Source organism: Misgurnus anguillicaudatus, chromosome 20 (assembly GCF_027580225.2).
Source record: "Misgurnus anguillicaudatus chromosome 20, ASM2758022v2, whole genome shotgun sequence".
NCBI classification, from domain to species: domain Eukaryota; kingdom Metazoa; phylum Chordata; class Actinopteri; order Cypriniformes; family Cobitidae; genus Misgurnus; species Misgurnus anguillicaudatus.
Genome location: NC_073356.2, coordinates 17,391,278 through 17,410,723, shown reverse-complemented (window position 1 = coordinate 17,410,723; position 19,446 = coordinate 17,391,278). Strand labels below are relative to the sequence as shown.

The following is a 19,446-nucleotide window of genomic DNA, read 5'->3' as shown; positions in this document are numbered from 1 at the left end:
TCTTGCCTGACCCTGGTTATTATCCAGGTGGTATGTTAGAGGGCAAGACTATGGCAGCATGGTGTTTATGTGGGAATACGTGTTGTTTCACATCATGTATGTGTAACACGTGTTCCCAGTCTCTTGTCACTTTTACCCTACTCCCTTATGTACTCGTGTCTTAAGTGATTAATTATGTTCACCTGTTCCCCATTGATGTGCTGTCTATTTAATGCCCTCATGTTCTCTGTGTGGGGTGCGTGCGTTGTTGTAGTTCATGTATTGATGTCTCCAGTTACCAGTCCGAGTTATTCTCGTGTTCTGTTTCATTTGTGTTTCATCCCAGTGTTTTTGTTACTTTCTGTTTTACCCCCTCGTGGGTGTTTCTGTTTGTAAATAAATCATAGTTATATTTTCATACATCTGGTCTGCGTTTTCCGGTGTTTAAACCGATCGTGACATCGGATCACAAGTGGACGACGTTAATGCCAGGTGTCCATCCAATATGTTTTTTTCATCAGCAGAACAATAAAGAAGATATTTTGCAGAAACCCCAGTGCTCCGTCATGCAAGTCAACAGATCCGCACACTTTAAGAGCTAAAGCATATATATCCAATGCAACAGTAATCCCCCATAACTCCGTGTGACATATTGATGTCTTGTGAAGCAAATCAATCAGTTTTTGCAAGAAACTGAACGTAATTTACAACACTATTAGCGTGAATGCCAAAGCAGGAAGCGCGCTTTCCGTTCGAGGAGATCTCTTCCACTGGTGCCGTTTGGTGGCTGTTGGCTATAGATGTTGGTCTTTCTGCGCCACCTATAGAGCGGGAGCGTGAAGCGCACTTCCTGCTTGGCAAAAGCTCTGCATTAACGCTGTAAAATATTTATATATATATATATATTCGAATCTCAAAACTGAAAATCGAATGTCAACCCACGGAATGAATATTCGAATATTCTGGTCAAGCCCTACAAATATGGGAAAAATTTATTCTGAGAGAAACCGAGCGAAAAAACTACAACCACGTGTAAATAGACCCTTTTCTGTTTCCTGGCGGCGGAGTGATATATCAGCGAGCAATGAGTCTTCCTAGAGAAGTAAATGGAATTTTACAAAATGCCAAATAAAACACAACAGAAACTGTATTTCGCTACACAACTTGTTTTTAATCATCAATGAACACCACGAACCACTCGGTGAGTAGCACAGTTTTGAAAATGAACGTTAAGTGTTGTTTTAATGACATGTTTGTGCATGGCCATTGACTTCCATTCTGAAGCAGTCAAGAGACGCTTCTAAACGAGTCAAAAAGTCAAGACACGACCCATTGTAAAAATTTCTGTGTCCATCACTGTAGTTCATCCAAAACAAACAGAAATGAGACTCAAAGTGTTAAATACCGGAATTATCCTTTAAGTATTTTCTAACTTTTGGCACAAACACATGGTGTACAGCGCTATTTTAGCCTTTCATTGAAAAGACTAAGTGGCTGATCTCCGCAGTTTCATTTTGCAAGCGTGTGAAAGTTGTGTGACCTTATTTTATCAATTGCGATGAAATATCAGAGAAAGCTTTAACATATACATGTACAAAACACTGTGCAGCATGTTTACTAACAAACACAAGCAGAGGATTCTGACATAATATTAGTTTGTGTCCATATAAACTCGTCATTACTCCCGCTCGCGTTTAAATGACAGCAGAGAGACTCGCCCACAGTTTCCACAGACCACCCCCTCAGGACAGAAGCGGTCAAAAGTGGACAAAAGTGGCGGATTTATTTTACTGAACATGAGTATTTACAATGCCAATCCAAATTATTGTAATTTACTTACTGTATATCTTGTCTTTTTACTGTATTAAGATCAGATTCTGCAGGTAAAAATACAATAATAAGGTGACTTGACTTGGACTTGACTTGACCTACAACAGGACTTGACTTGACATAGCCTGTGACTTGACTTGACTTGCCCAAGAAAAAAATACTTGGGACTTACTTGAGACTTGAAGGTTCAGACTTGAGACTTACTTGAGACTTGCACATGTGTGACTTGGTCCCATCTCTGTAAAATATTTCATTAAAGTTTTTATGTGACCTTCAAAAACAAAACAAAAAAATAAATCTGTTTTATGTCAAAAAAAGTGTCCAAAGTTGGAAATTCACTGCTCTTTAAAAAAAACTATAGACGTTTCATGTCTGCTATTTGTTCATGTTTTATTTTTGTCCCATAATATTCCCACTGCTCGCATGCACCTGTGTTCTGGGGTACAGATGCAACAGAAAGCCAAATTCAGCCCTACATAATTACAGACAAGTCTATACTGGATTGGGCAGTAGCACCGGGATTCCCCTATCCTCCATGAGCACAGAACGCATCAGACAGAGGTCAGGCACAATGCGAACGACAGCGGAGATGAGCTGCGTGCTTCATACACCGCTGCGGTAGAGAGGACGAATGCATCTATTTATAGAATGAGTTTTAATGAGCCTTTAAACTGAAACAGATTTAAATAGGCACAGGGCAGGACACGATGGCCAGCAGGCTCACATAAGCTGATGCTCACAGATAGGACCGCCCGTAGGGTCAGTTTCATAAAAAGGAGAATCAGATGACTTAGAAGTTCTTAAATCCTCTCCTTGGGGAACGCAATTAGCTCGACTGAGCCGATCGTGCTTGTTTTGCCTGAACGTGTAATTGTTGATTAAACCAGCAGAAATATTGCATGCACACACATGCATTCATGCCTGTGAACATGTACCTGAATAAAGATCCATTACTGACACTACTGGAGTGTATTCAATAGGTCACTAATGGAGCACATTGGTGTAAAAGCAGACATACAGTAGTGAAGCCTATGGTGACCTCACAATGAGAGAGAGAGAGAGAGAGAGAGAGAGAGAGAGAGAGAGAGAGAAAGAAAGAGAAAGAGAGAGAGATTTGCTTTTAATTATGGCTACTATAATGGATGCAGGCTTATATGCCTCCAGACTTCCAATTATAGATATAGAAAATGGTTATGTGCTCCTGTATAGCTCAATGGTAGAGCATCAGTAGTGCAAAAGGTCATAGGTTCGAACCCAAGGAACACACGGTAAAATGTACCATTTAATGCACTGTAAGTCACTGTGGATAAAAGCATTGATCAAATGCGTACATGTACATGTACATATTTGTATTGTCATATATTTGATATGATTTTTTATTTTAACCAATTTTTTTAACTGTGTATTATTTTTATCAACCATATATGATATTACATGGATATCTCCCTATTTATATTTATGAACTTATTACATCAACACCTTATAAACCCCAAATATAGAGCAATTTTATGTCAGATATAACATTTCACGCAAATGCACAAACATACACAATCCAACTCAAGTTTGAAGCCTGACGAATAGGTTTAATTCCTCATCGAGCCCCAAGTCGTCTAATCTTTTACCAGAAAAAAAGGAGATTGGGGTTTAATCTGTAAAACAGCACACCGGAGTATGATTCACGCTGGAGTGTGAACTGACCTTAATCCAGTTATTGATAGACACTCAGGCAAAACAAAGACAGTCTCCTGCAATGTGTCAGATATCTAGCACAGGCAGGACAGGTGCTAAATTAGTTCATTTGAACAACCAGAACGAGAGCTGAGATAGGAACCGGGAGCAGTTATGCACAAACACACCTAACACAGATACGGATGAACGTATCCTTGTTTATTCTTGGCGGTAATTGGCAATGATTTCGATTTCAATGCAATTACATCCAGGCACTTCTGGAAATGTATAACACTTTCTGAATTTAGAAATCCTAACAACCCGGATACTTCAAGAAATGGCCAGCAGATGAACACTTCCTAGTGTTCGTGACACAACAGATGCACCTCCTCCTGAAATGTCACATCATGGACAGCTACCCTAAGGTACATAGCCGCTGTGGTGAGAGAGCGTGCATGATGCTGGTGCAGACATGCTAATCAGGATTCCCATGCCCTGCTCAGACAGGTTGATGTGATCAGGTATATCCGGCAATTCCATACGGAAGTAAAGATAAAGGGATTTATATCTTCCGCAACTCTCACCGTGACTTTTATCCCCTCAAAGCCTACAGCACAACACTGTTGACTCATTCAGATAGAAAGCGTGTGCTTTCAAATGATTTTGGTTTGTGGTTTTTAAACCATAATGTCATTGCAGGTTTAAAACTAAAAAATGCACTTTAGTTTCGAATGAATACAAGAGGTTAGTGTTGGGGAAGTAACTTAAGTCCTTTTCACAAAGGCAGTCCTGCACTTTCTTCTAAGCGTCTGAAGTTTGCATATTATTTATTATTTCTTTCTCCAGAAACCAGTCACGTCATTTTTGTTTATGATGAGACCATTCTATGCTGGTGAATGATCTCAGCTATAGAGTGGATATTTGAAAAGCTCTCTGATCTCTGCATTAATCCAGTTTTTAGACATTCCTCATCGTGATTTAGCCTGGCTAACACCAGACCAGTCTCATAGAGAAAGAGACGTGGTCTGGGAACCACATGCTCATTTTCTGGTATTTGAGGCGTGGTTTACGAATGCCCAGAGACGTTTTTTTGGGCACTAAGAATGTCTTTCAAATGCGTCTGTACGTAGCTCATAGCCAATTGTTTCAATTATACCAGATGACGTATGTAGGGCGACATCAATTCAACATAAACAACTTTTATCTGTACGTGTGCACACAGCTGAAAGCTATGCAACTAAACCGCTAGCTGTATATTGATATTGAAAAACACAATTTAGTGGCACTGTGACAACCACAGTACAGGCATAATGACAATATGATGTTAATAAATACCACTTATCATTTATAAGTTAAATGGACTTCGTTGGATATGAAATTGTTTAACGAAAGTTGCTTTTTTTATTTTAAATAAACTTGCGTTCAAAACGACTTCGAACACTATCCAGGGCTTCATTGAAAAGTAACTTTGTGTCTGCTGTGTTGGATAAACAAAACTGCTTCTGTGTGTTGCATAGACGTCGTCATCGTCTTGCAGCCCCCTCCCCGTTCTGTGATTGGTTACCTATTTCAGGGGCAAAAAAGGTTGCAGCGTGAATAAATTTGCGCACAAGGCAACATGGGGAAACCCAGGCTAATCGTGATATTTGATATGCATTTAAAACCCCCGTTTTGAGGAGCTGCACGATATATCTTGTTGGGATGATGCTCGGGCATTTTTGTTTATAATAAGCTCAGATGAGCATGTGACGCGAAATTCTTTATGCTTCTGAATGATCTCCTCTTCAGCGCGTTAAGTGACGAGCTAACTTAACTGATATCTAAGTCAGTCCAGTTTGCTGAGATTTCTCATGTCGTGAATGTTGTATTGCATGTAAATCCCTCATTTTAAAGAGTTGAACCATAACTTCATGTTGCCATGACTCATTGTTTATGCGTCTCATTTATCATTTTTTGATAACTGCTTCAGTCTAGTTTGCGACATTTTTCGTTGTGAATGTTGATCTGCATGTAAATCTTGTCTGGCAATTTTACGGATATTTTCTGGGACCAAAGGTCTGTGTGAATGGGGTTTTAGTTAGATCAGCTATAAGATACTCGGCGCAGTAACACTCTCCCTCTCCCATTATGAGAGGGAGAAAGGGGAGCGGATTTTTCAGGCGAGTCGAAGTACTCCCAAAAGTGCTATTCCGCCATAATATTTTGGATCCGCTTAGAAGAGCGCTGCGTTTTGATTTGTGCCACCAAGCTTGCTCGTGTGACTGCTCGTCTTGAATAGGAAAACCGTTGATGTGTTTGGTCACTTCTAGCTTTGTCTCTGTTTGGCACCATTGAATGAATGGGGCTAAGCTAAATGCTATCAAAGTGTCGCCGCGTGCCACAGCGATGAAGTGCACGCACTAAGATGATAGAGGTATGTATCAACTCTTCTTAGTTAAGGTAATAACATAGTTTAATATGGAAAAAGGATAGACTATTCATTTAAAGAAAAAAAATTGGGGTTTAAAACAAATTAATAATTATTATAATCAAACTAAGGTATATAATTAAAAGATGCATGACAAAACAATAGATGGAAGTAAATAACAATTTAATTTTGTGATCTAATAAGAGAAGAAGATGCTCAGCGCTGCTCTTTGCTGGCACAACTTAATGTAGCGTCTGGTCGTGCTACAACGCTACTTTATGAAAAAAGTATTTAAATATTGTTGAAGCTGCACTTGTTTAAAAGTAACTGAACTACCATCAATCTACAGAAAAACTTTAGTTAATTTAATAACTCGGAATTAACTATTCCCCAACACTGCAAGAGGTGTTTACAAATCAGGGATTGACAGCGAGAAAATGACTGAAAGTCATTCATATTCCAGTTGCTGAAAAAGTTAAGGTTGCTATACAGCAACTACCAGTAGGAGCTTATGTGATCCATCTCCCCTGAGATGTTGTATTCAAAGCATATGGAGAAGTTAATGTGAGTGATTTTACTGTTTTACTGTATATGATTTGTCTTTGGCCACCTACAGGGATACAATTAACAAAATGATGAGCAGAACACAGTATCACAAACTGTCGACATTCTGGGTGCTCCTGATTCATCTTGTTTATGATGCAATGCATGATACACTGCTGCTAATACCGCAGGCCAGAAGAAAACTGATTTCCTGTCAAACTGAAACATTGATTTTTACTAGCAATACATAATTTCTGTGATCGGACTTTCAAACGTTTTGTGCAGCTCCACAATAACGTTAAGGTGTCCAGCCGCAGGAACACATGCTACAGTAGCAACCAATAGTACAGCGACCTGACGACCTTCAGTATTAAAGTCACTGTAATTCACTTTAGCTAGAAAACACAGATTTATCTCCAAAGTGCTTTTTGACATGAAGACTTGACTAATCCTTTTAAATGTTGGGGCTCTTCCCTGACAGGGTTTGACTAGGCCTTAAATTGATACACCAGCAAAAATGAAAAAAAAAAACATGATTTACTCACCCTCAAGCTATTCGAGATACATATGACCATCAACACAATTGAAGTTACAATATAATAAACGTCCTTGCTCTTCCAAGCTTTATGATGGTAGTAAACAGGGACAAGGGAACAACAACGAGGGAAGCCCAAACAAAGTGTATTCACAATCGTAATCCACACAGGTCAAGGGGTAATAAATGACTTCTGACGATAAGCGATTTTATAAGAAAAATATCTATACTAACGTTATAAATATAATAACTAGCTTCCATAGCAGCCTATGCACATTCATCGTAGTTTTAGCGATGTGTAGTGATGAACGCATAGACACAAAGAAGAGACGAAAGCAATCACAGTCACGAATAAGATAAAGTCTTAACCAAGGATTTCAAAGAAAATGGCGCAGGATTTCAATATAAAACAAGATAAGATTTAGTTATCCCAGCTACGACGTTCCATGTACGTAATTTTTTGGTCAGTTTATAACATAACATAACTGTTACGTCCCAGGGACATTATTTTATTGTCTTTATTTTAACTGTTTCCCCGCCATTGACGAGTTATCTCGTCAATTAAGAGAAAACATTTGTAGAAAAAATGTTGCTGATGAATAATGATGTTAATCGCACTTACCCAGTTTATGAAAAAACTGAAGCCAAAACGTTACTTACTCATTTTAAACTCTGTGTATGTTTTGATAATCGTTCTGAATCTGATCACTAACGGAATTCCTTCACAAAAATGCAATTATTTCAGCTTTTTTTCAATATTCCCTAACAATTCATAGTTATCGCGAGAGTCTATTCTCGCATCGTACACTACGCTACTTTCTGGTGAATGCGTATTGGATGTTACCGAAGATGCGTATTGGAAGATGTTTTTCACTCTGGATAAAAGCATCTGCTAAAAGATAAAAGAACCATTGTGGCAAAACCTTTTCCTATTAGCTACAAAAACAGCAGTGTTCGCCAAACAGAAGCAGAATCATCAGGATTTTCTAGCACCAGCAGTACATGATCTATGGCTAGGTGGATCTGTAGTGTTGATCCTTGTTTTAGATCTATCACCTGAGGAATACTTTAAACTCAAACAGCGTGCCGTTACTATGGAGCGGTTGTGTGAGAAAGTGACGCTAATATCCATTTGCCCCCGGAGGGTTTCAACTACATGTCCCACTGGAGGAAGGAATTTCCAGAGGCTTACGATAAACATACAAACACACAATCCATGTAACCACAGTCTACTTACTTTCTTCACTTTCATTTGATGTTAATTAAATAAGACTGACTTTAAATCTGAACAAAAGGAAAATACGCTGAAACAGAGAAGTCCTCTGTTATGCACAGCAATGTAATAAAACATAATTTTTCCAAGTGCATATATCAATCCAGGGTTCCCGCAGCACATTTCAGTTAAGGCGGGCCGCCTAAGCTTGGCAACCCTTCCACCTTAAGTAGGTCGTCCAAAAAAAAAAACCTGCACAAAAGGCCGTCAAGTGCATCTCGGGGAACAGCGCGTACGCGCATTACACTGCAAATGGGGATGCGCGCTACACGGCCAAAATGAGAAAGATGTGATCTGGACCGTCACTGTCTGGAGGATAACTAGCCAGTTGATAAAACATCTCAGAGAATAGTGCGGATGCGCTTCACACCGCGAGCGTGCATGTGCACCACATGGCCGAAATGAGATAAGACGTGGTCCGTCATCTCTGTTTAGTCCTGTTATTGTAATACTCTATAGTTCTTGCAAATTTAAAGTAAGTTAGCTGGTGATTTTGTTGTTTGAGCAACCTGCTAGGGTTTCACGTGCCTGTTGATTTGATATAATTGTTGACCGCTCTTGCTCACTTTATTTATGTGCATTATTTACATGCTACAGTAGTTACACTCCTTTAAGATAATGTAATTAATGGTGGGAAATAATCAGTTTTTACAATCTATCATCGTTAGGCATACGTTCTACAACATCTGCTTTAGTTTGTGTTTATTAACCCTTTAGTTTCACTTCATCACGCAGCTATTCCCGTTAAGCCCGGGATACACTGCACGATTATTGGCTGTCCCAGACGAAAGATTGCCATCGTGAAACTATCGTCGCGTTTTCTGTGATCGTGGCTCTCCATCGGTGGTCCTATGTCGTACAGTGAGAGAGGTTCAAAGACGGCAGTTTTCCCCGTCTTGCGTCCAAAGATAGCCTACGATAGTTTTCTGACAGTGTCAGAAATTTGAAATTCATTAATTAAATTCAATAATAATCTAGTATGTGTTCATTTTTTGTCATAGTTTCTTCAAAATTAAGTTTTATTTGAGTGTTTTAAATAAAAATATTTTAATTTTCATCATGACGCATAAGCCCCACCCCTTTGATATCCACTCCCTTGGCCCCCTAAACCACCTTAACTAACAAATTTTCTGCGGGAAACCCTGCAATCAACAGATGGATTTTGAGAAAAAAAAAGACATAAGATTTTGAGGTGGTTTCCCAGACAAAGATTAGCTTAAACCAGGACTAGGCTTTAGTTTAATTATGAAATATAACTAGTTTTAACAAACATGCCTTACTAAAAACATTACTTGTATGCATTTTGAGATAAAATAAAGGGCGCTGATGTATTTTAAGATATGTCAGCGGAAGTTGTTTTGAGTTTTGACAGCTCTTACATTTATCTTAGTCTATGACTAGTCTAATCCCTGTCCGGGAAACCACCCCTTTATGTTAAGCTATAATAATCAACAAAGTGTCTATAAACATTATCTTTCACTTTTGATTCATTAGTTTCAGTCATACCTCAGAAAAGCGCTGAACGTCTTGGGTCAGGGTTCCCACTCTGCTCCAATTGTAATAGTTGAGAAACTTTACCACAGCGGGGTTCACAGCATTGTCTGAAGGGACCGTCCTGAAGAAATTTGGATACTTCTTCTTGTCTGCCAGCACAGGAGTTGTGGCCGCAAAAGAAAGCTGGAAAAGTTGGAAAGAGCAATTTTTTTAGTAAAGGCCTGTAATTTTGCAATGTTTGTGTGCTACTTTTGCTATACCAGAAACCGAAAAATATACAGTAAGAGAAAACATAATGCATAGCATGACATTATACCCGCATGTCTCACATTACAGTTTGTGCTAATCACCTTTTTGATAAATGCATTGGCACCTTATTTATTTTTTCAAATAAACTGGACCAGCTTTACAATTATGTTGTCTACGTATTTGACATATGGTATTGATTGACCATATGAAGTTAAATAAAGAGTGAAATTAAAAAGCTTATAAACATTGGCCTATTGCATATAGAAAAGCGCTGAGTGGATGATCAAGATGGCCGCCAACTGAACTGTCCAGTTTCTGAAAAACATCCAGGACAAAAAGTGAAATAAAAGTTGAATGAATAAATAAAAGATTATGTTCACATTCAACTTTCTTTAGTTTTCACAGCATGTTGGATAGAAGATAAGCAGCAGGCCCGCAGCCAGTGAACATGGACTGCAGGAGTCTAACATGTGGGTGTGAATGAACACACTAACACGTCTCTATAAAAAGACAACGCTCACACCTTTGTAAAAAAAAGTGCCCGTGGCGACAGCAGCCACTAACGTCTGCCTGCTGATTGCAACTGTGTACTGAAATGCATTATTGAGCCTAAAAGTTGAAGTGGATTGAGCTCTACCTCAACAAAATCTATAAATGTTAATAAGATCCTTTTCAAAAATGCCTTCATGTACTGTTCGGATCTTGCATGCTAAGCATGTTTATATCTTTTCAGGCTTTAAAAAGGCTAGATGTAAAAGAGCCTTCACACTTTATTTCCTTAAAACATGCCCTCTTTCATGTTGTCACACACCAGGCAGAGCGTCTTAAGCCGCAACTGAAGCAAAAACAAGCCTTAAACATCATGGTGTGATTTTTATGCCAGTAGATTAACAAACGTTCCTCCGGTTATAATACATCCTCGGGGTTGTTAGTCTCTCTGAGATAAACATATGGAAATGGCTTTGAGTTCAAACACCAAAAGCTGTTTTACACTTGCTAAAGGGGCACGCTATTCACTTATATAAAAAAAACTCTGCCTGCCCGTGCCGATGCACATTCAACTCTGAGAACATTTCCATAGCTGGGAGAAAAAAATCCAAACTGAAAAGCAAAAGCAAATGTTATCTGGATGTTGGGTGGTTTGTGAAAATGTTTATGCCTGAGTTGTTGAATTCAAAGGTCTGTTGAATAATTTAAAGTTTTACATACAGTATTATCAGTGGAAACTACCCCACAAAGAAGAGTTTTGATATAAAAATGTGTCAAGTTCTATTCAATTCTGGTCTGCATTATCAGCACAAAATGACTTCTGCTGTGAATAAATCAGAAGCGTAACAGTTGGAGTGCAAGGTGGCCATGACCTCTGACCTTTGGAAAGTTGTAGGAACACTGTCTAATCTTATTGCATTTGTAGCCTCTCTGGTGAATGAAACTGGTTATGTAATAACCGCCATGCTGAGAGGAAAAGTTCTGAGTTGAACCAAAGATGTTGGATATAACACGATGTAGCACTCCCATTACTATAAATAGGGGACAATGCAACGCTTAATACGGGCGCTCTGGCAACGGAAGTCCCGCCTTTCCGTTAAAAAACCCAATCATCAATCGATAAAGACTGACAATTATTTGAGGGAGGAGCTCTTTACAGAGTCACGTGAGCTGCAGTAGCTGAAATGACTTTGAAAATTTTAGCGTAATTTGAGCTTAAGATACAAAAGTGTATTGATGTCAGGTTTAATCAAGTGTTGATGTCAGGTTTAATTGTTGACTTGTTTAAAGGCAGGGGTGCACAATTATGAAAAACACTTTGGAAAAAGGAGTCGGGCAGAGTATCAAAACACACTTGTAGCCAATCAGCAGTAAGGGGCGTGTCTACTTACTGACATTGTTGCCTGGGTTGCGTATGTGTGGGGCGGTCTATGAAAAGAAAGATCAGATTCTACTGGGGTAGGGGCGTGTTTGTTTAGGTGATTTCAAATGTCAACATTGGCTTTTCGGAGATCATGCAACTTGGCTTTAATTGTCAGAAATATGTTGTTTAATAAAGCAATAAGTCCCAAGAAGCAGTGGGTTACCAGTGCATTTTATAACAGCTAAAGTGCGTTGTTAGGCACGACTGCTTTGCGGGGCTTATTGCTTTTATAAAACGGTTACTTCATATGCGTAGCAGGATTTCATAAAATAAAACACAAATAAGTTGTAATTATATTTGTACAAATATTACTCTTCCGCCAAACAAAGTAGTTCCTCAGAATCAAGTAATTCCCAACCAACACAGACGCAGCAAAGACAAAATGAAAAATATGATTTAAGACTGTGGTGTTTATTTTTATAAATCAACATTCATCTAACTTAAACATTAACATTTATATCCTGCAACTGTTGAAGTGATGATCAAATATGCTTGGAAGCATGCTTAACTCTTTCCCCTTTTTTTTTTTTTAAGTTGCCACCCAGTTTTAGTTTAATGCCTTACAGAAAAATGATCTTCTTTAAATAAACATAAAATATATCAAATGAAAGCACAGACCATCCCTTTCAAATAACAAAAAAAACCTGTTTCATCCTACCTTCATTTGTTCTCTTATCACCTCTCAGTTTTCATCTAAAAGTGGAGATAATTCCATTTTTGTGAAGAACTTTTGTAAGAGATCAGTTTCAGAGCCATGACGGTGTTTTTAGTGTTGAGTGAATGCGTCAGTGTTTAAGTTGGGTAAGATCGCCACCCAGTGGATAGCGGAAATATGAATTTGAAGTAGGAACTTCTCAGGGAGCGTTTTCTCTTTATTGACTCAACAATATTTATTGACATTTATTTGGATGTCGCCATTAATTGTGCAATTGTAGATTAATTAAAAATATGATTAAAGACTGTAGTGTTTATTTTCATAAATCAGTACGCAGCAACAGTGGCGCAGTGATACTTATGTACTGCGGTTTGAACCGTGGGTTTACCAGGGTATTTTATCACAGCTTAGAACGCGTTTCAACCAATCAGAATGAAGAACCAGAACTGCCTGTTTTATAATTGTGAGTTTAGAAAATTATTTGAGAGATATCTGTCCCCGTTCAAGTAGAAAGGACTGCCCAGAGGCATTGCATAGATGGCCGCCTAGTTGCGTGACTTCAAACAAACACTTTTGCATTTATTTGAGTAAAAATTCACCCCAGCTGAACAAGCTTATAATGATAAGCAATACATTTGCCATGTAGTGACAAAACAGACTCAATTTTAATTCTGTCCCTCATCACACAATACCATGGTGTGTACACACCAGCCAGAGAACTCGTGAGTCTAACATAACCGTGAATTCCATTAAACCTTGTTAAAAACATTTAGATCTGCAAATATTTAGACAAATAAACAGGCTCATTGGGTAAAGGTTTATTTAAACTGTTACCTGTAGATTATAGGATGAATATGTGAATCAAAGCTATAGTTGACAATAGATATGAAAGATGGCATCATAAGACCACCTGCTCCATGTTTAAAATAGAAGGATGGCATTGGCCAATAGGACATCCATTTTCCTTCAAACATGGGTATCTCCAAATTAAAGGAGACTGCATGGGTTAGCAGTGATGTAATGATTTTGTGTACTTTAGGAGAATTATTGATGTTAATCAAAGTAGGGTTCATAGCGATGCTGGAAAAGACATTAGGATTCCTAATAGATACAGATAAAAAAGACACAGATAAGAAGTTTGTGATGCCAGGGCCGGTTTTTGCTATGGGCAATGTGGGCGAACGCCCAGGGCGCAATCTATGTGAGGGCGCACGAGCGCCCTAAAAAAATAATACTATCAAAACCGCTCATTTCCATGTCAAGTTAGTGCTGAGAAACACAGTTAGTGCGTGTCAGAAGCGGCACGGGTGAGGGGGGCGGGGAATCAACTTGCGACTGCAAGTCCCTCGCTCGCCTTTAAGGGGGGCGAGCGAGGGATTGACTGATCCCAGGCCAGAGGCCAATCAACACAAACTGCTGCGTCTGCTTCCAAGTAAATTGTATTTTTCATTCCTAAAATTAACATAGACCCATATACCTACGAACATGTAATAAATTGGGTTATGTGAAAAAAAATCTGTTGCGTCATCTACGTGACTCACGTCACGTGACTCACGTCACGTGACTCCGGTTGATTGACGGGTAAAACGGACGTTGTTGTCAAAATGTAATGCAAAGTTAATGATGTCGAGTCTTCATCTCCATCATCATGGATCAAATTAAAAGACCAAAGTAGCCATCTCAGTTGCCCGGTTCAGTGAAAGAAGATGAGGAGAAACGGGCAAAAGATAAAGGTATGCTGATTTCTATGAGTGACGACGTGAGTGGCAGTAGGAAATAGGCTATTTATATTAGCCTCGCACTCTTGCTAATATGTTGCTATTAGCCACAGAATACGACTGTATTTGGTTTTAGTTTTGCTGAACTAGCAACTATTAGAATTGAGGCCTCATGCCATGCAACTAAATTCACTCTATAGGCAACAGAGTCTAGTTTGTGTGTGCAACACAAAAAGTGCAAATTCACACAGACGTTACACAATACATTACTGGTGTGCAATTTTTTATTGCTTTACGCTATATGTGTCAACTTAAATAACTTCTAATATACATTGACATGGCATTTTGTAAGCTACAGTGATATAGCTTTTGAAATAATTTGTAGTGTATGCTTAGTTTATAGGATGTTAACAAATACTAATAAAATGTGTGTTAAGGTCATTTTAATTGGGTAACTGATGCATGTGTGAAATAAGTGTATCTAACTTACATAATTGTATCTTAATTGTAAATTCAGGGGCACTTCTGAAATATTTTAGAGCTAGAGCACCCACTGGCCAAAATGAGGAGTCAGATACTTCCACAGCAGCAACTGTGTGTTTGTGTGTGTGTGTGCGCGTGCGTGTGTGCATGAGTGGGTGTTTATACTGTATTACATGTTTTTCTCTGTTCTTGCTACCTTTTTGTATTTAAGATTATATATAACACAATAATACATGTGGTGGCGGGGTTTGGGGGTAATTCTTTTTTTTCTGGGGGCGGCCAAGGGATGGTTCGCCCAGGGCGTAAATCTAGCCAGGACCGCCACTGTGTGATGCACTTTCAGGCAAAGTGTGGATTAACTCAGAGACAGACACTATCTAGAATGGTTTTGGCCTTTGTATATAACTATACAACTATAACAAAAAACATGTTTTATTACTATCTTGCTTATATTGTATTAATGTTATTATTATTATTAATTATATTATATTAATATATTAATATAAATGCTTTTGATTACTGAATGCACATTAGATGCAATGTAAATCTATATACAACTATACATGCAATGTAAATCTGTCATAATTTTTCTGCAAGCAAAAGAATGATAGTTAATTATAGGCCTAAATATGTCTTATGTAGAATAAAGCTAACTTTAGTAATCATAATTGAATTTTTCAAGCACAATGATCATTCCTCTTTTCTTCAATTAGAGATGAAAGAGTTTAGTTTCTAACAAACTTAAGAGGCATTGCAATTGGTTCTTGTGCAGCAAATTAGCTGCTTTACAAGCTTTATCTGTGTAATCCTGCTTTCACTTTAATGGCCTTCAGAATAAGAGACAGCAACATTCTGTTATGCCACCTCAACCCAAAACTCATATTGTTCAAATGCACAGATTAGTGCTGCCCATTAGGATTTCTATCATGTTAGCGCCACTAAATTCAAATGCAACTATGGGGCATCACCAAACATTCTTGTCTCTAATCTTATACTGCACTAGAAAAAAAACTACTTTATAAAGTACACCTTTGCACCTAAATAGTTTATTTAAGTACCAAAAATGGCATAATAGTACCCCAAAGGTCCATATTAGTACCAAATGTATACATACATTATCTGTATATAAATGGTACATATTAGGAGCATTTTAAAGGGGACTGCCCCACTAGCATCTTGGGACCATTTTTGACAAATTATCCTACAGTGTGCTGAATGCTGAATACTACTGTACGTCCACAGAGGTGAAAGTAAGAATAAATGGTAATAAACGAATGCAGTGCTGAATGCCAATTCATTGCCTGTTATCCAATCTTTTTTTTTCTATCCGATCTTTTATTTCCCAAGAAATGTGTAAGATAAAAAATGTGTGAACAAATGGCAGAAACAATGCCATAATGCAGAGTTCACACCAGACGCAGTAGAGGCGGCAAGCGCGAGTGATTTACATGTTAAGTCAATGCAAAGACGCGCTTAGGCATCCTGCGGCACGGTATGCGCAGAAGGCGTGGTGCGGATGGCACGTTCCTCGCGAATTGACCGTTGGAAATGAGCGAGTTGAAAAATCTGACCTTCAGCGGATTTCCACGCCGCGTTAACCAATCAGGACCTTGCTGTAGTAGTGACGTGAATACAGGAAGCGAGCGGAGTCGCAGAAGCCCCTCCCATGATGCAAATTTCCGTGTGAATATCTCAATGACTAGAATTTCATGCGCGGCTTTCACGCACAAATGAAGCAAGTACACTCAAAATGTTCAAACGTCCAACTACACGCAAATAGCGCGTTATTGTCGCCTCTACCGCGGCTGGTGTGAATGCATCATAAGGGTTGTGCCATAGTAAAGACCTCTAAAGACGCCTAAAGTAACCCATCGGCTCTTTGATACAGGGGTTTTAAATGCAGATCAACATTCACAATGAGAAATGAATGTTGGAAAAATCATCATGGAGCTCCTCACTATCTGTGCTGAAACTTCATTGTACAGTGCGCGTCATGCACAATTCATGATAATAGCCGATGATAAGCAATCGTACATTTCCGTGTAATTTGTGTGAGAAAAGGGCTAAAATATATGGACTAGCTGTACACACGAAGACGCAAGGGTGTCGGTTTTAGATTTATCCACTCTGGGACCCTGTTTCGAATCTGCACAAGCACACAAACATAAACACCCAAAATTTAGGGTGCCGGCATTAGGCATCTTTCTCATAATCCCTCTGTCTTCTCTCCTCCCCACATTGTCCCTTCATCCTGTTGCTCGCACCGCCACGGAGTTTTAATTGCCATCCCCCGCCAGCGGCGATGCCGTGCCGACATCCCGCGTCCTCTTTCCATCAATCTCCCAGTGCCAGTGTTAATTAAAACTACACAGAAGAGCAACTGCCTGTCACACCTCTCAGGACTGGAAGGTCACAGTGCTCACCTAATAAGTCCAATGAAAGAGACCAGGGATTTGTACTCTAGAAAAAATAAGATGACTTTGAGACTGTGGAGGTGGATAGGAAGAATGAAATGATTTTAAGAGGGTAGTAAATATATGCGTGGTGGAAAGAGGCAAAATGTTTCTTTTAAATAATATCTAAAACGTATACTATGTGCCAAAAACATTCGGTTATATTATCATTACAATCTAATTTTTGACAGAGGTGCTGTTTAGCAGCTTTTGCATCTGAGCTCCTCATATGTTTTGTTTAATTTCTGTAATGTCACTTATTTCCACATTCATACTTTAGTGCATGGAAGTGAGCGAGTACAGTAAGTGTGAGAAACTTGAAGGAGGGGCAGAAAATAAGGCACTTTATATTCTAGTAGCACAACCTAACTGAGAGAGGTGTAGTGTAGCCAACTCTCCTGACACTCAAGCTGAGTCAATAGACAGCATTTCATTCTCATTAAGATTTTCTAGCCAATTCCACAGACTGCGGCCTTGCAGAATGAAATATTGACAACACTGCACAACATTGTTCTCGGCAACGCTGGCATCGACTTGCAATGAGCTTGGTTGCTCTTTGTAAGCTGTCTGCTTCATGGAAAATGGAGAGATTAATAAACACAACAGTGTTTAAAATGAATCCATGAATTTTCCTCTTTGAGATATCTTTATTTAATAGTAAATTATATTTCTGTGCTCATTCATTGTCATTGATACACACTTTACAGCAGCGCACAACAGGGTTTCAAACTTATACAGGTAGGTGGCACAGTGGGATAAGATGGGTCACGCAAAGTTAGTTTAGTCCAACTAATGACTAGGAATGACATTGCAATAAAATGACAAGAAAAATAATAACTATTTGCAAGACAAAAAAATGTGTGTTTTCTCATATTTACATTTAAAAAATATGTTGGTGGGTCCCGGGAAGGATTACACCTATTTACTGTAATGAAAAGTTTGGGAAAAACACTAATGTACTTCTCCAAGAAAGTTTAACCAATCAGAGAAGTTGCTTTTACCCCTTAAAGGGCACCTATTTCGTTTTCGTTATTTTGTGTATTTGATATAATACAATGTGTTTGCGTGGTTTATGGTTCAAAAACACATCATTTTCCACATACCAGACATTTTTGTAGCTCCAGATATCCTGTCTTCCTCAAACGCATTGATTTTGTACAAAACTCATCGATTTAAAAAAAGCGCTGTGTCCCTGATTGGCCAGCAATCTGTACGCTGTGATTGGCCTGAATACCTCTGACGTCAGCCAGAAATGTGACGCTCCTTACCATGTTTAAAAGATTCGCTCACAATGCAATGCTGACAGGAGGTAACTTACAGGCTGGGTCTGAAGCGAGAGGAATTATGATAATGTCGGTCTTTACTACTACATCACAAATCCCAGGAAGTAAACTGTTGCCTACAATCTGTGTGTTTGTTGTAGTCCAAGAAAACAGATTTACGTTGGAGACGATAACTCGTGTCATTGTTTACTTTGTACCTTTGAATATCGTTAACATGTACTAATCACTGTAAAAAAAAATCTGTAGAAAATACAGTGTTATTTGCAGCTGGTTGCCGGTAACTTATCGTAGGTTTACATTTATGTTATTTACTGGCAACATTTTGTTCAAAGTTAAATGAACATTAAACATTTACAAGTCTTTGCCTTTACAAAGTAAAACTAAAATAACAGCATCAAGCAAAGCATTCTGGGAAACAAAGCTGAAGCAAAAAACAGAAAAAGGTTGATGATGATTTCTGGTTCCCAGAAAGCTTTGCATGAGGCTGTTATTGTATACTTTTATTCTGTAAAGACAAAGACTTGTTAATATTTAAAATTTATTTAACTTTGAACAAAATGTTGCCAGTAAATAACATAAATGCAAATCTATGGTAAGTTACCGGCAACCAGCTGCAAGCAACACTGCAATTTCTACAGAATTTTTTTTACAGTGTGGAAACTCTAAATGGGAAAAATAATTCCTAAACCAGGGATAGTGGTGGTGGGTGGCCAGTTGTGCTGTATAAGCTAAAAGAAGAGACACAATCACGCTACAGTAATTCACAACAGCATTGTATTACAGTACTTTGAAATGAACATGGTTTTGAAAATAGCACCGATCGTGCACAAGTCAATCTCAGCTGGCGAATGTAACAAGAAAACGCAACACAGGACAAAATTGCTTGTCAACACTGTTGCAATATTAAATTTACACATCATGTGAAACGGTTTTCCAGAGCAGGGGTTTTTAAACTGGGGTCCAA

General features: G+C 38.6%; 1 protein-coding gene across 1 annotated transcript in view; it reads right to left on the bottom strand.

Moving 5' to 3' along the window:
- The window catches only part of gabbr2 (gamma-aminobutyric acid (GABA) B receptor, 2), a 244,887-nt gene that overhangs the window by 91,541 nt on the left and 133,900 nt on the right, over positions 1–19,446 (bottom strand). Inside the window, exon 3 of the mRNA XM_055219234.2 lies at positions 9,742–9,912. Within this exon, the coding sequence (XP_055075209.1) occupies positions 9,742–9,912 (171 nt within the window). The remainder of the gene's footprint in view (positions 1–9,741; positions 9,913–19,446) is intronic.